General features: G+C 40.9%; 1 protein-coding gene across 5 annotated transcripts in view; it reads left to right on the top strand.

The window, feature by feature from the left end:
* Positions 1–13284, top strand: part of TBC1D4 (TBC1 domain family member 4) — a 164340-nt gene that overhangs the window by 93471 nt on the left and 57585 nt on the right. For all 5 annotated transcript variants that reach the window (XM_040991287.1, XM_040991288.1, XM_040991286.1 and 2 more), the window contains exons 6-8: positions 3104–3195; positions 3491–3601; positions 8115–8234. In XM_040991287.1, coding sequence (XP_040847221.1) covers positions 3104–3195; positions 3491–3601; positions 8115–8234 — 323 coding nt within the window. The remainder of the gene's footprint in view (positions 1–3103; positions 3196–3490; positions 3602–8114; positions 8235–13284) is intronic.

Raw genomic sequence — 13284 nt, forward strand, 5'->3', positions numbered from 1 at the left:
TGGAGAAATTGGAAATTGTAGGTGTAATAATATGTCTATATAGTACTGATGAAAGTAGAAATTGGTATAGTCATTTTGTGACTTGAATCCTGTTAACCAGAAGTACTATCTTGGTAAAAAAAATTCTTATTAGGCAAGAGAGGTGATATTGTCAATGCCATATCATTTGTGAGCAATGAAAAATTGGAAACAGTACAAATGTTCATAATTGAATTATGTTCATATAATGCAATGATTAATGGGAGCGCATTGGAAGACTATGTCATTGTGAATGGATCTTAAAATTGTTAATGCAAGATGATTTTTTGAATAACATAAATAACATATGCTGTACTTGGATAAATAGAGTGATATCATATACAAGAGTACTTGAAGTTTTTGGAAAAGCAGAATTAAAACATAAATTTACTTTGTGCAATCCATGCATAGATGAATTTTCTGGTAACTATTTGGTATCTATCTATCTCTATATCTATCTATCTATAAACATATATATACCTTACACACACACACACACACACACACACACACACACACACACACACACACAATCTGTTTCCAAAGCAACAAATAACTTATCTCTAAGAAAATAAAGACTCTTGGGGCCAAGCTGTCTTGAAGCCTCTTGCCATCTGTTTCTTGCAGTGTGGAGGTAGCAGTGTGAATTCTGTGCTTAGGCATAAGGTCTAAAGTAATAAGAAGAATCATCTTTGGAAAAGTTAAAGATTTAAACGTATTTAGGGGCCAACAGGCAGGCTAATCCTTTACCTGTGGCACTGGTATGCCATATGGGAACCAGTTTAAGGTTCGGCTGTTCCACTTCTGATCCAGATACCTTCCCTTAGATGGGAGAACAGAGGAGAGTGGTCCAAGGCCTTGGGCTCCTGCACCTATTTGGGAGACCTGGAGGAAGCTCCTGGTTCCAAGCTTTGGATTTGCCCAACTCTGGGCATTGTGAGCATTTAGAGCATGAATCAGTAAATGCAAGACCTCTCTCTCTCCATCCCCCCTCCCTTTCAAGTAAAACCAACTTTAAAAAACTACTCTAATACCTCATTCAGACTCATAGGATTACTATCATCAGTATGTTTGGTTGCACTGAGTTCTTTCTGTTTTTCGTTTTGTTTTTGATTTGGACCAGTCACTCCAAATGGGATGTTGTGACCCAACCATTTTGCCACATGTTTTCCCCTGAGTTCTGTTTCTAATGCCAAAAACAAACAAACAAAAAAATTCAAAACCAAGGAGAAGAGATAAGCCCTAATCGTCTCTGCCCTGGCTGGGTCTTAACTTCTAGACTAAGTCTATCCATGTAGCTGGAAGTAAATTAAGGAAAGGTGCCTAAGAGGAACTTCATCTTGTAAGGATGAAACCTTGGAGTATGAAACTAACTGGTGCTGCCTAGCATGGAGCTGGAGCGATTAGCCCCTTTTGGTTTCCCAGCACTAACATGTATGCTGAATCATGTTCATGTACATGCTTTTCAGTGCCAGCAATTCACTAGACAGCGACTGCAAACTGGAGGAAAGAAGGAAGTCAGATCCGATTTCTAGTGAAGGGAGCCCTATATTTTGAAAGAAGTAAATTACAACTGTTTCTAGTTAATTTCTTTGTTTATGCCAGAAATCTAAAAAAATCTTAATGCAGATTTGGTGACATAGCCCTCTTTTTCTTTTCCTCTTTTGAGGATTAGCATCAGAATAAAATAAACAGTGGCATTAGAAAACAAAATAAAGTTATTCATATTGAAATTATTCTATGTGGGCACTTCAGTCTCTCCCCAGTAATTCACCAAGATGATGAACATAAAGGGAAAGAGGAGAGAAACTGATATATACGGAGCTGTTGTTTTGTTCACATACATGCTTATTTAAAAGAAAATGACATTGTAGACGTCAAGGGCATGGGTCCTTGTAAGAACTCCATAAATGTTCCCATGGCAGAACTGGAAGAGTCCACAGTGTTACCCATTATACTGTTGACTGTGTGGTAAATGCGGGCATTAGGCATATTAAGTACTGTAAGAGCCAAGATGGCTTTCTGGAATATGTGATGGAAAATGATCAGGAAAAGAAGGAAGCCATAGAGAAGGGTACACAGGTTCAGTCGAAGGGTCAGTCTGCCCCACTTGCAGCAGCCCACTTTGTGAGAACCCATGGAAAAGTGGCTTGGGCTGCTGGAACCCATTCTGTATGAATTTATGGCTTAAGTGAAAAAAGCCAATCTCTGTAATTCACCCCCCCCCCCAAAAAAAAAGTCATAGTATGAGGATACTTCAAGGAGTAAATAGAATTAATTGATGCTTATTTTGTGGACAAAATTTTGAAACCAACACATAGTTTTTTTCATAATGTATATATTTCCATTAAGTTTCCATATTGTCTATGGAGCATTTTCTAAAATGGCTTTTAATCTTGAACAGTATCATGCCATTAAAATGAGTTTTGATGTGTGATCACAGACTCACAGAATTTAGTGTAGATTGCAGTAATAAAGATGGATTATGACAGACACTGACGCAAGTGCATTCTCCATTTTCTGCTTCGCTAGGACTGGTTCAGGCTTTCTGCACAGGATTTAAGCCAAGAGCGCAGAACCTCTGACTCCCCCATGGAGGCGCCTGGGACCCAAGTACTGGAGTCAGCCCCTACTGCTTTGCCGCATGTGTGGGAAGCCAGTGTGGGAACTGGACCTGGGACATAGATCCAGGCATTCCTATGTGGAATTCATTTCTTAAGTGCTAGGCCAACCCCACCCCAAATCTCATTTATTATTATTGTCAGGTTGTAAACTCATTTATGCCAAATCTTAGTGCCATGCTAATTCACCTGTGAGTCTCTTTAGGGGCTGAACTTGTTAGTATGAATATGTTAAGCAGTACCTGGTTGTGGTTGGAATCACTTGGATATGGTTTTGTTAGTAATTCTAACTCCAGGATCATCTGTAGGGGCTATAGAGAGGTTTTTCATTGACTTTCTATCACTGTCTCTGAGAAGATCTAAGTTGGGAACCTTTGGGAAAGAGGTGAAGTATGGTATCTTATATACATTTAGATCTCTGCTGCTCACCCCTATTCCATGCTGTCCCTCTTCATTTCGCTTAGGTCTGTATCCTCCAAGAGCCAAGCTGGTGATCCAGAGGCACCTGTCATCGCTGTTGGACAATGAGCAAGCTGACATCTTTGAACGAGTTCAGGTAGGGTCCTTTGGTTTTCTCAGAAGTAAAAAGGAGTGAGGATGGGATTCAGTTTTGTGATTTCCTTCTCTGTCTCTGAAGTGACAGAGAAGACACATCATTCCTGTCTCTGAAGTGACCTTAAATGTCCTCTAGTCCTGTGTGGCAGAACTAGAGCACTCTTGCCACTTTTGTGTCTGAGCACAGTGAGAACTCTCAGCTGTAGTTGTTTGTCTGCCCCATCAAACCAAGGAAATAAAGGAGGAGAACGCGGGTCGTGTTGCCAAACTGTGCTCTCGGTTTGTCTACTCAACAGAAAATGAAGCCGGTCAGTGACCAAGAAGAAAATGAACTTGTGATTTTACACTTGAGGCAGCTGTGTGAAGCCAAGCAGAAAACACACACGCACATTGGAGAAGGCCCATCGGTAAGGAACTATTTTCCTGACATCATTTTCTTTGTGAGTTTACTTAAAATGCCACAGAAATGAGAGAAGGAGGATTTTTTTTTCCTGTTTTTTTCTTTGTTTTCCACTTTGTGCTGTTATCTTCTTTAGGGTTGAAACCCTATTAGCATATATATACGTTAATATATACCATATATATGGTATTATACATATTAGCATTTTAGAAATTTGGCAGGATGTTTTTGTATGCATTGGCGTCTTGAGATGAAATAGCAATAGGGTGAAAATGTAAGGGAATTTGAATTTTTAAATGAAATTATAGTAATAAGTATGCATGAAGTAGAATTAACATTCATTTGTTGGTCATAGTAATCTATTCTTCTATTTAAATTTCACATGGATATTTTATTTCTTTAAAAGCTTAGCTCAGATGGTGAAAAGCAAGGAGCAGAACAGCAGGAGTGTCGTGTAAGTGTCTCCCCAGCCGCAGACCCAAGAATGGTGTCTCTGTGCATGTGGCTTAGAATTTAGTGCTAGCTGCATGTGAGTAAAGCAAGGTCACCAGCAGTCACGTCCAAGGGGGTCATGGCTTTATGCATAACACTAATTCAGAGTAAGTCTGTGTAACTATGTTCAAACTAAGTCACCTGTCCCTTGATCATCATGCTTTCTTTTTTAAAGATTTATTTATTTAAAAGGTAGAGTGGCATACACACATGCACAAACATGCATACACATACAAAACTTGTACTGTGGGGAATGGGGATAGACAGAGTTCTTCCATCTGCTAATTCACTCCTCAGATGGCTGCAATTACCAGGGCTTGGTAATTTCCAGGAGTCTGAAATTTCATCTAAATTTCTAATGTGGTTGGTAGGTGCCGGAGCCCTTGAGCATCTTCTGATGCTTCCAGGGGCATTAGCAGGGAACTGGATTGGAAGCAGAATAGCTGGGACTTGAATCAGTACTTCAACTTGAGATGTTGATATTGAAAGTCAGGGTTTAATCTGCTGCTCCACGATGCTAACTCCATAGTCTTTCATTTACCCATTGAACTAGCACTTTTTAAGAGCCTGAGGCAAGCTGTGTGATAAATGACCAAAAAATGGAGGAGGAGGAGAAGGAAAAGAGAAGGAAGGAAGGAGAAGGAGGAAGAGGAGGAGGAGATGAAGGAAGGAAGGAAAGAAAGAAAAATAAAGAAAGCAAGGAAGAAAGAAATTTTATTCCTTCCAAATACTTGAGTATTTGAAGTGGGAATGAAAACAAATAGATACATAGAATACATCTGGAAGTGTTTTTTCAAAGCACAAAAACAGCTATATGTTTCCTTTGGCATTGTAATAATGAGTAGGTTGAAGGAACAATTTACAAAGTAAAGAATTGGATTGTGAAGAGGTATAGCTGGCTACTCATCCTGTGGCACTGGCATCCTTATGAGTACTGGTTCAAGTCCTGGCTGCTCCGCTTTGGATCCAGCTCCCTGTGTGTGGCCTGGGAAGCAGCATAGGATGACTCAACTCCTTGGGTTCCTTCATCCACATGGAAGACTAAGAAGAAGCTCTTGGATCCCAGCCTGGATCTGTCCAGCACTGGCCATTGTGACCATCTGGGGAGTGACCCATCTGATGGAAGATTTCTTTCTCCTTCTTTCTCTGTCTCTCTCTGTCTATCCATCTCTCTCTCTGTAACTCTTTCATGTAAAATAAGATAAATCTTAGAAAGAAATGAATAAATATATATTTTTTAAAATAAAGAGCAGTGTGTAGGTAGCTGAAGTTTTAAGGAAGAGAAAGCTTGCTATGGAGAAGTTGGGAGAATGTGTTTTAGGAGAGAGACACTGAGCATAGTGATGAGTGCTGTTGAGGCCAAACATTCCTCATGCAGGCACTAGAAGTAGATACTGGTTTTCTGGGCATGCTTGGTTGTTAGTTGGGACATGAGTTAGAGTTGGAGGAATAGGCCAAGTTGAGATGAAAGAGACCTAACTTTGTCATGGATGAATTTCAAATAAATAAGGGAGAAGATCAGCTCTACATTGTAAAGAGTTCTATTGAGGAGGTATGTTGTTGCATGAAGGGGTTGCAATTGGGACTAAAGTCACATTCTCCACCTAGTGCTGGACTATGTGAGAAGTAATACAGACCTTTAACAAGTGCAGTTGTGGGGAGTAAGAGCATTCCTTTTCTGCTGATTGTTAGGAGGAATGGCCCACATATCATTAATCAGTTGACATATGCTGTGGCTATAAATATGTGCAAGACAGAGATAGCACTGCCTAGCAAATAGAATGGATGATTGTGTCCCAAAAAAGGTATTTGGTTCAGGAAAGGTGCTGAAGTAGAACGCTGGAGATGTGCAGAAGTTCTGAGGCCTAGAGTTGTTGAAAAGGCATCATCATTTGAACTCAGTGATTAGGTGCATGGGTCATGAGTGGAGAGGAAATTGCTTTAAATACCTTTACAATGTCAAGTTTAGGGGAACATGGATGAAAGTGAGCTTGAAAATAGGGAAAGAGAGAGAGGGGAGAGAGAGAGAGAGAGAGACAGAGAGACCAAGACCAGATTGGGAATAAATCCTGAGAATTCACTTTGGAAATGTTCAGTGAAAACTTGGATTTGGTGTCCACGGAGGATTTTTAGTGGACAGAAAGAACATGGAAACCCTGCGCTTTGGCATGGGTTTAAAGTCAAAGGAGAATGTGCCTGGGGTGCATTTCCTTTGTGGTGGAGGGTGCTGGGTACTGAAGATTTTAGAGGAAGAGATCTGCATGAATTGCTTTTGTTTTTTCTGCTGTCAGAGTTGCTCCATCTCCCCCTATCTAGCATCCCACCTGCATTTACTGAGCTGCTGCTGCTGCTGTGTTAGTCATTGTGCTAAGTGGCCAGATAGTTTGTTGACTTTGGCCCGACACTCATGTGGAAGCCTTAAAATAATGAGTAATCCCAGAGCTTTCTGCACCCCTCTAAGCCAAGTGTCGCCCATATCTCATACACTGTGTTCCGTCCTTTCCTTTTCTGACATTTTTTTCCCTCACATCAGCAACTTTCTAAAGTTACTTTCTACTGATGAAGATGTTGCCTTTTTAGTCTCTTGCATGGATGCTGTGGAAGCCTTGTTTGGTCTTTCCGTCTATGTTCTTGTCCCTTAGATGTTTTTGAACTCTACTTTCAGATTACTTTCCCTAAAACACTGCTTTCTGTGTAATCCCCACTCTGCTTATATGTTTGGATCTATCAGTGATTCTTGTCTTTACCTGGCATGTCAGACCATCCAAAGTTTTATATTTTTTTTCAGCATAATTTTCTTGTGTTACTTTTCACTCTATTATAGCCAAACACATGATGCTGATCTGCCGCTTAAGCCATTTGGTTTTTATGATTTTTGTAGCAAGCATCATTAGTTCTAAAAGTTTTCATTTGGGTCTTTCTTTTGTTTGAATTTTGTATGCCCTTTCATTCCTGAACATGTACACCTGCAACCAATCTCACTGCTTTCCTGTTTGATGTTTTCGTGTGCACTGAGTTGTTCTTTTTTTCCAAGAAAATTGTAAGTTGCCTTATAATTAGAGTGTGTCTGGGCTCCAAGAACCATATCAGATGTGAGTACATAGTAGCTGTATACTTCAGTGGGGTAAGATAGAGAATCTGACAGATTAGATAAATTGTAAATTCTCACACAATTTAATTTTATGTATTTGAGGGAGAGAGAGGAGAGGAAGAGGGAGGGAGGGGGAGAGGCCGGGAAAGAGGGAGGGAGAGACAGACAGACAGTCAGACAGGCCATCTACTAGTTCATTCCTGAAATGCCCACAGTGGACAGGACTGGGATAGACTGAAGCTGAGAGGTAAGCACTCAGTTTTAAATCTGCCACGTGAGTGCCAGGGATGCAATTATTCAAACCATCACTGTTGCCTACCAGGATCTACATGAGCGGGGAGAAGAGTCGAAGGCTGGAATTAAACCCAAGTACTAGAAGGTGTGATGCAGGCATCTTTACCACCAGGCCAGATACCCATTTCCTCCTACAGATTAGCACTATCAGTGAGGACTTACTTGCTCACCTATAAGAGAAATGACCCACTCACAAGTCAAAGTGGAATTGTACAATAAAGGCATTAGCACAATGCAGTTTTGTTTGGAAGATGCTTTGTTCTTTGGTACTTATTAACTGTTTTGTAAGTAATTTGGAAAGGAAACATGTACCTTGGAAAAGAAGGATTACAGTCATTAGTCAAAGTAACAGCAGTAAAAACTGACACTTCAAGATTAATATTTTTAAATGTAGCAAGAATATATTAGTAGAAAGGAAAGGCATGAAAAGAAAGACCTTATTTCTTTTATTGCTGTATTGAACTTAAGCTCTTTCCCTTATAATCTTTGTGTTCACAGTGTGGAACCTTAATTATTAGTTCTTAATAGAGCTCCTGGAGGATTCTTGTGGAAAGTAATGGCTTGATCTTAAGCCTGTGTTTAAAGCCTCATTTAACCTTGAGAATATGTCGAAACTAAACTTTTTGTGTTTTTCTTCCTCTAGACTTTTTCAAACAGCACAGTCCCAGAAAATGCAACAAGCAGTGGAAGATTTAAACTTGACATCTTGAAAAACAAAGCTAAAAGGTCCCTAACTAGCTCCCTGGAAAATATCTTCTCAAGGGTAAGATCAAACATGGAGTCGTTTAGGTATCTGTGACTATGTTTCTGTTTTGCTTCATTTTCAAATGGCTCATGAAAGGTTTCCTTAAAAAGAACAAACTGACTTGGATAACCAGCTAACACTTAAAATAAGTTTTTTCTCATCTAGATTTATTTTCTGCATTCCAACATATGAATTTGAGCAGTAAATATCTAATATAACTATGGAATGTGTGGAAGAGGGGAAATTGGATATTGATGCCCAATCCTGGGGGTGTGCAGGGTGTGGTACAGTGCACATTGTGGGAGTCATGTGTTGAAGAAGGTGTCAGCGGATGAGAGCAGCCTGGCTTGGATAGTCAAGATGAGAGCAGTCTGGCTTGGTTGAGGAGGACATCCTTGCATAGGGTAGAGCCAGTGCAAAGTGTGAGCCAGGATGGAGGGGAGAGTGCCTATGCAGGTGCTCAGGACAAGGAGGAGAATGTCAGTAGGGTAAGAAACTCTATGTGTGGGGTGGTAGCCCCAGTGTAGAGTGTCAATAACTGAATGGATGAAAAGTATTCACATGGTTGGCATTTGTGAACTTAGCAAATAAGCAGTGTGGTCTGTGGAGAAGGAAATCACAAATGTAAAAAGGCAGGAAGTGAACATTATGTGGTTGGATCAACTTGGAGGTGTCTGTGTGAAATCATGGTGTGTGTGTGTGTGTGTGTGTGTGTGTGTGTGTGTGTGTGTGAATATATGCTAACATATACATAGAGCCCCTGATTTTGTTCGGTTACTACATACATCAGATAATGAGACTTATTGGTTGACATTCACTAGACTGAACCAGGATCTGGAGAGAAATGGCTAGTTCTAGGATGATAGAAAAAGTGCAAGATAAACCTGGAGTAGCATTCATTTAGTTAGTAAGAAAGGCGATGATGTGTTAGAGGTAAAAACCTTGAAAAGGCTCCAACTGGTATCATTGGATGCAATATGAGCATCAAAAAAAATGAATGCTAGCAACAGAGTTTATCAACTGTTGTGTAAACTGGGATACCATGACTCTATTAAGAAACAAGACCTAAAAGAACACATTGAAGGTAGGTCATGGAGAGGATATATTACTTATTAAAGAGAAAAAATGTTAAAAGCTGGCAGCCAACACCTCACTCAGCAGACAAAATGACCTTCATCATTTACAAGGCAACTCAAAACCTATGCTGCCTGCACAAAATAAAAAACACAGTGCCTGAGGCTCACGTTTGGCTCTGGCTCTGGCTTTCAGCTTCCTGATAATGCAGACCCTGGAAAGCAGCAGGTGCTGGCTCAAGTGGCTGGATCCCAGTCACTCATGTGAGAGACTTGAATTGAGTTTTGGTTCCTGGCTTCAGCCTGGTCCAGCCACAGTTGTTGTGTCATTTGAGGAGTGACACAACAGCTGTACCTTTTGCTTGCTCAACCTTGGAACAAAATTGGAAAAGGTATTCTTGATGACTTTTTAAAAGTCTCTTGACCCCTCTTGTTAATGCAGAAAGAAATTTTTTCCTTCAGTTTATTATAGTCTTAGTAATCCTTCAGTGCTGAAGGAATGCATTTAGATCTATTTAGCATTAATAGCATAATAAGAATGAGTTTAGCCAAGTGTTTGCATACATTTTGAAATTTTCTGCTTATTCAGTGAAGCATTAAGAACACAGTGACTTTGGACATCTGGTCTTCTTAGTTATTTTTTTATTTGAAAGGCAGATTTACAGAGAGAAGGAGAGACAGAGAGGTTCATCTTCCATTCTCTGGTTCACTTCCGAAATAGCTGGAGCTGAGCCAATCTGAAATTGAGAGTCAGAAGCTTCTTCCAGGTTTCCCATGTGGGTGCATGGTCACAAGGACTTGAGCCATCCTCCACTGCTTTCCCAAGCATTACGTGGAGAGCTGAGTGAAAGTGGAGCAACCAAGACATGAACTGGCACCCATAGGGGATGCTGGTGCTACAGATTGGAGGGTTAGCCTACTGCCTATCAGTACCAGCCCCTTGTCTTTTTAGTTTTGTTTGCTTGCTAGAGCTCAAAATACTTTTACAGACATTTCTACTAGTAATTAAGATTCTTCTAATTTTTTAGCAAATGCCCTACAGCAAGCTGGGTCAGCTGAGGATGTCATTATTTTGTCAGCCAAAAGCAAACTCTTGGAAGAGGACATCCTTTTGTCAGATTTGTCAGAAGTGTATTAATGCAAGTTTTAACAAAATTCTCATGGCTTTGGAGACTTCCAAGATGGTTGAATAGACATGTCCAGTGTTTACCTCCTCTCCAACACCTGCATCACAAGGTGAATGCCAAGGGAGGCACACCAGAATGCAGTAGGGGAAATTGGCAAGGGAAACAGAGACCATGAGATGGCATGTTGGAGGATCAAAGCCAGCTGACAATGGAATCTTTATTGTAGATGTCAGGATCACGAAAGGACTCAACAAATCCCAATTACACTGTCACCTCAGTCTTTCTCTTACTGGAGGACTCCACAGGCACAGTCGACTAGGAGCTCACTGAGAGGTTCCTGGAGAGCTCATGGTTGGTTCCTTTGGTTTGGAGAACTAGCTTCCTTTATAGCACCAACACATTCCAGAGCACAGGCTGTGCAGTGTGGTACCATCCTGATAAGGGAGTCACTATCTGAATCCCTACTGCCTTGGGACAGCAGCCACTGCTGGTTCCTGTCCCTGGAACCCACAGACATTCCACCATGCTAGCAAGCAAGATTCCAGCCTTACATACCTTGCAGAGAAATGGTGAACTTGGCACCCTAGTGTCTGTACTACCCAAGACAGAGGCTGCAGAACACTGGAGAGAGCCTGCCTCCAGGACCTTAGGAAGGCAACTGGCTCCTCAGACTTAGGTCTATACCCCTCTACCTCTCCTTATCCCAGTGTTTGAATCCTGCTGCTCCCCTGACATCTGGATATCATACCAGGAGTGCTGGTCAGAGTTTTTAATAACATCAGCTCAGTCTGTTCACTACTGCTCCAAACTGAATGTTCTTAGAACCTTGCTCTGAAAGTACCTGGCCTCACAATGTCAGTTTTGCTTCTGCTTTTGGGTCCTTATCCAGACAGAAAATGGGGTTCTGTGCATCCCACTCAACCTAGTACAACTCAGATCCCATTCCTTTGGGCTCTTACATACTATTTGTGTCCCATTTATCTCAGCAGCAACAGCCAGTCTTCTGGCTTCAGATCCTTCCATGGACCAAATCTGGCAATCTGCATCACCCTGTATCCCCAAACTCAACACTGATGAGGATCTCACAGCTTTTGGGTGCTCACATGTAAGCAGCTGAGGGTCTCAACACCTTGCCCGTCCTGTTGTCAGCTAGTCCTGTGACTTCAGAAATGTGCACAGAGGTCCCAGAAGTCAGTATGTTCATCCTAAGGTCAGTGTGGGTCCTGTGATTTTAGGCCGTCATAGGGATGGAGGCCAGGACTCTGCATGTTTGGGGGTCCATGAGAGGGCCAGTCCTGTGACTTCAGATACTTGCACATGCACTGATTGGAGAACTGTGTGTCGGGGTCCAAGAAATCCTCATGGACCTTGCAGTGGACTTTGCTGCTGCTATTATCTGCAGAGAAATAGGTATAGGGAAGACATATTATGAAACTAACTGGAATTAAAATCAAAGTAGTTTACCACACTGATGCCATAAGACATATTTTTCAGAAAGGTGGGCAAAACTCAATGTAAAGATACAAGGAGTCTGAAAAAAATCAAGGCAATATGATGTTCCCAAAGGGATGCAACTATGCCTTAATATCAAACTACAAAGAAAGGGAGACTGTAAAATGCTTAAGAAAACATTCAGAGGAATAATCAGAATATTTAAGATATTCACAATATTCATAAATCAGAAAATGATATGAATGAGAAAATCAGCAAAGTGATAAATATCTTGAAAAAAGAACCAGAAAGAAATTTTGAGCTGAAGAATTTACTAAGTCAACTGATAAGTACATTTAAAAACCTCACCAGACTAGATCAAACAGAACAAAGAATATCTGAACTTGAAGGCAAGTTTTTAAAAAGATTTCAGACCCTTCTCCAGATGTTTTCTATCTGGTGGTTCACTCCCTAATGGCTACATCAGCCAGAGCTGAGCTGACCCAAAGCTGGGAGCCAGGAGCTTCATCCTGGTCTCCCATGTGGGTGCAGGGTCTCAAGGATATAGGGCATCCTCTGCTGCCTTCCCGGCCATATGCAGAGAGCTGGATGAAAGTGAAGCAGCTGGAACTGGAACTGACACTTGTTTGATTCTATATAGAGAAACACCTAAAGATCCCAGTAACAGGGATCTTATTGATAGAATGGAAAAACAGATTAAATTTAAAGATTCAAAATCAACACACGTACACATGAGAACCATTTTTTTTTCAAATAGCAATAATTAAACTCCCTGAGAGAAGAATTTTTGAGGACTATCCTATTTATAATGGCTATAAAGCATCTTAAATAAGTTTAACCAGGGATATGACTGACCTCTTGAATGGTAAGTTACAAAGCACTTATCAAACAAGTTGAATATGCCACACAGAAAATGGTTTGTTTCCCTTATTCCTGGATTGAAACACTTTTGTTAAAATGTCCACATACCATTGGAATCACGAGAATCATGAGGAGGAAATCTGAATGTGAAATATTTAGATGACATGTATTTGACATAAAGGCTAAGATGGTACTTGGTATGCCTGTATTCAAGTGCAGCCTAAGCTTCTGGCCTCAGCTTCCTGCTCGTGTTTTCCCTGGGGAGGCTGAAGATGGCTCAGGTGGGTGGGTTCCTAACACCATTATGGAATGGGATGCTTGTTGAGTTCCCGGTTTCCAGCGTTGACCTGGCCTAGACCAGACCTGGCTGTAGTGGGCATGTGGGGAGCGAACCGAAAGATGGTAGATCATGGTCCGTTTGTGAATTAAGTAAAATTTAAATTTAAAAATCTCTTAGAATATTGCCACAATTTTAACTGCATTTGGTGTATAATGTCACAGATAACTCCGAGCTGTTATACCACCATATCTGAGAAGGGATTTTGTGACATTCTG

The sequence above is a fragment of the Ochotona curzoniae genome, unplaced genomic scaffold, assembly GCF_017591425.1.
Source record: "Ochotona curzoniae isolate NIBS_2020 unplaced genomic scaffold, NIBS_Ocur_1.0 contig_64, whole genome shotgun sequence".
In the NCBI taxonomy this organism is placed as follows: Eukaryota; Metazoa; Chordata; class Mammalia; order Lagomorpha; family Ochotonidae; genus Ochotona; species Ochotona curzoniae.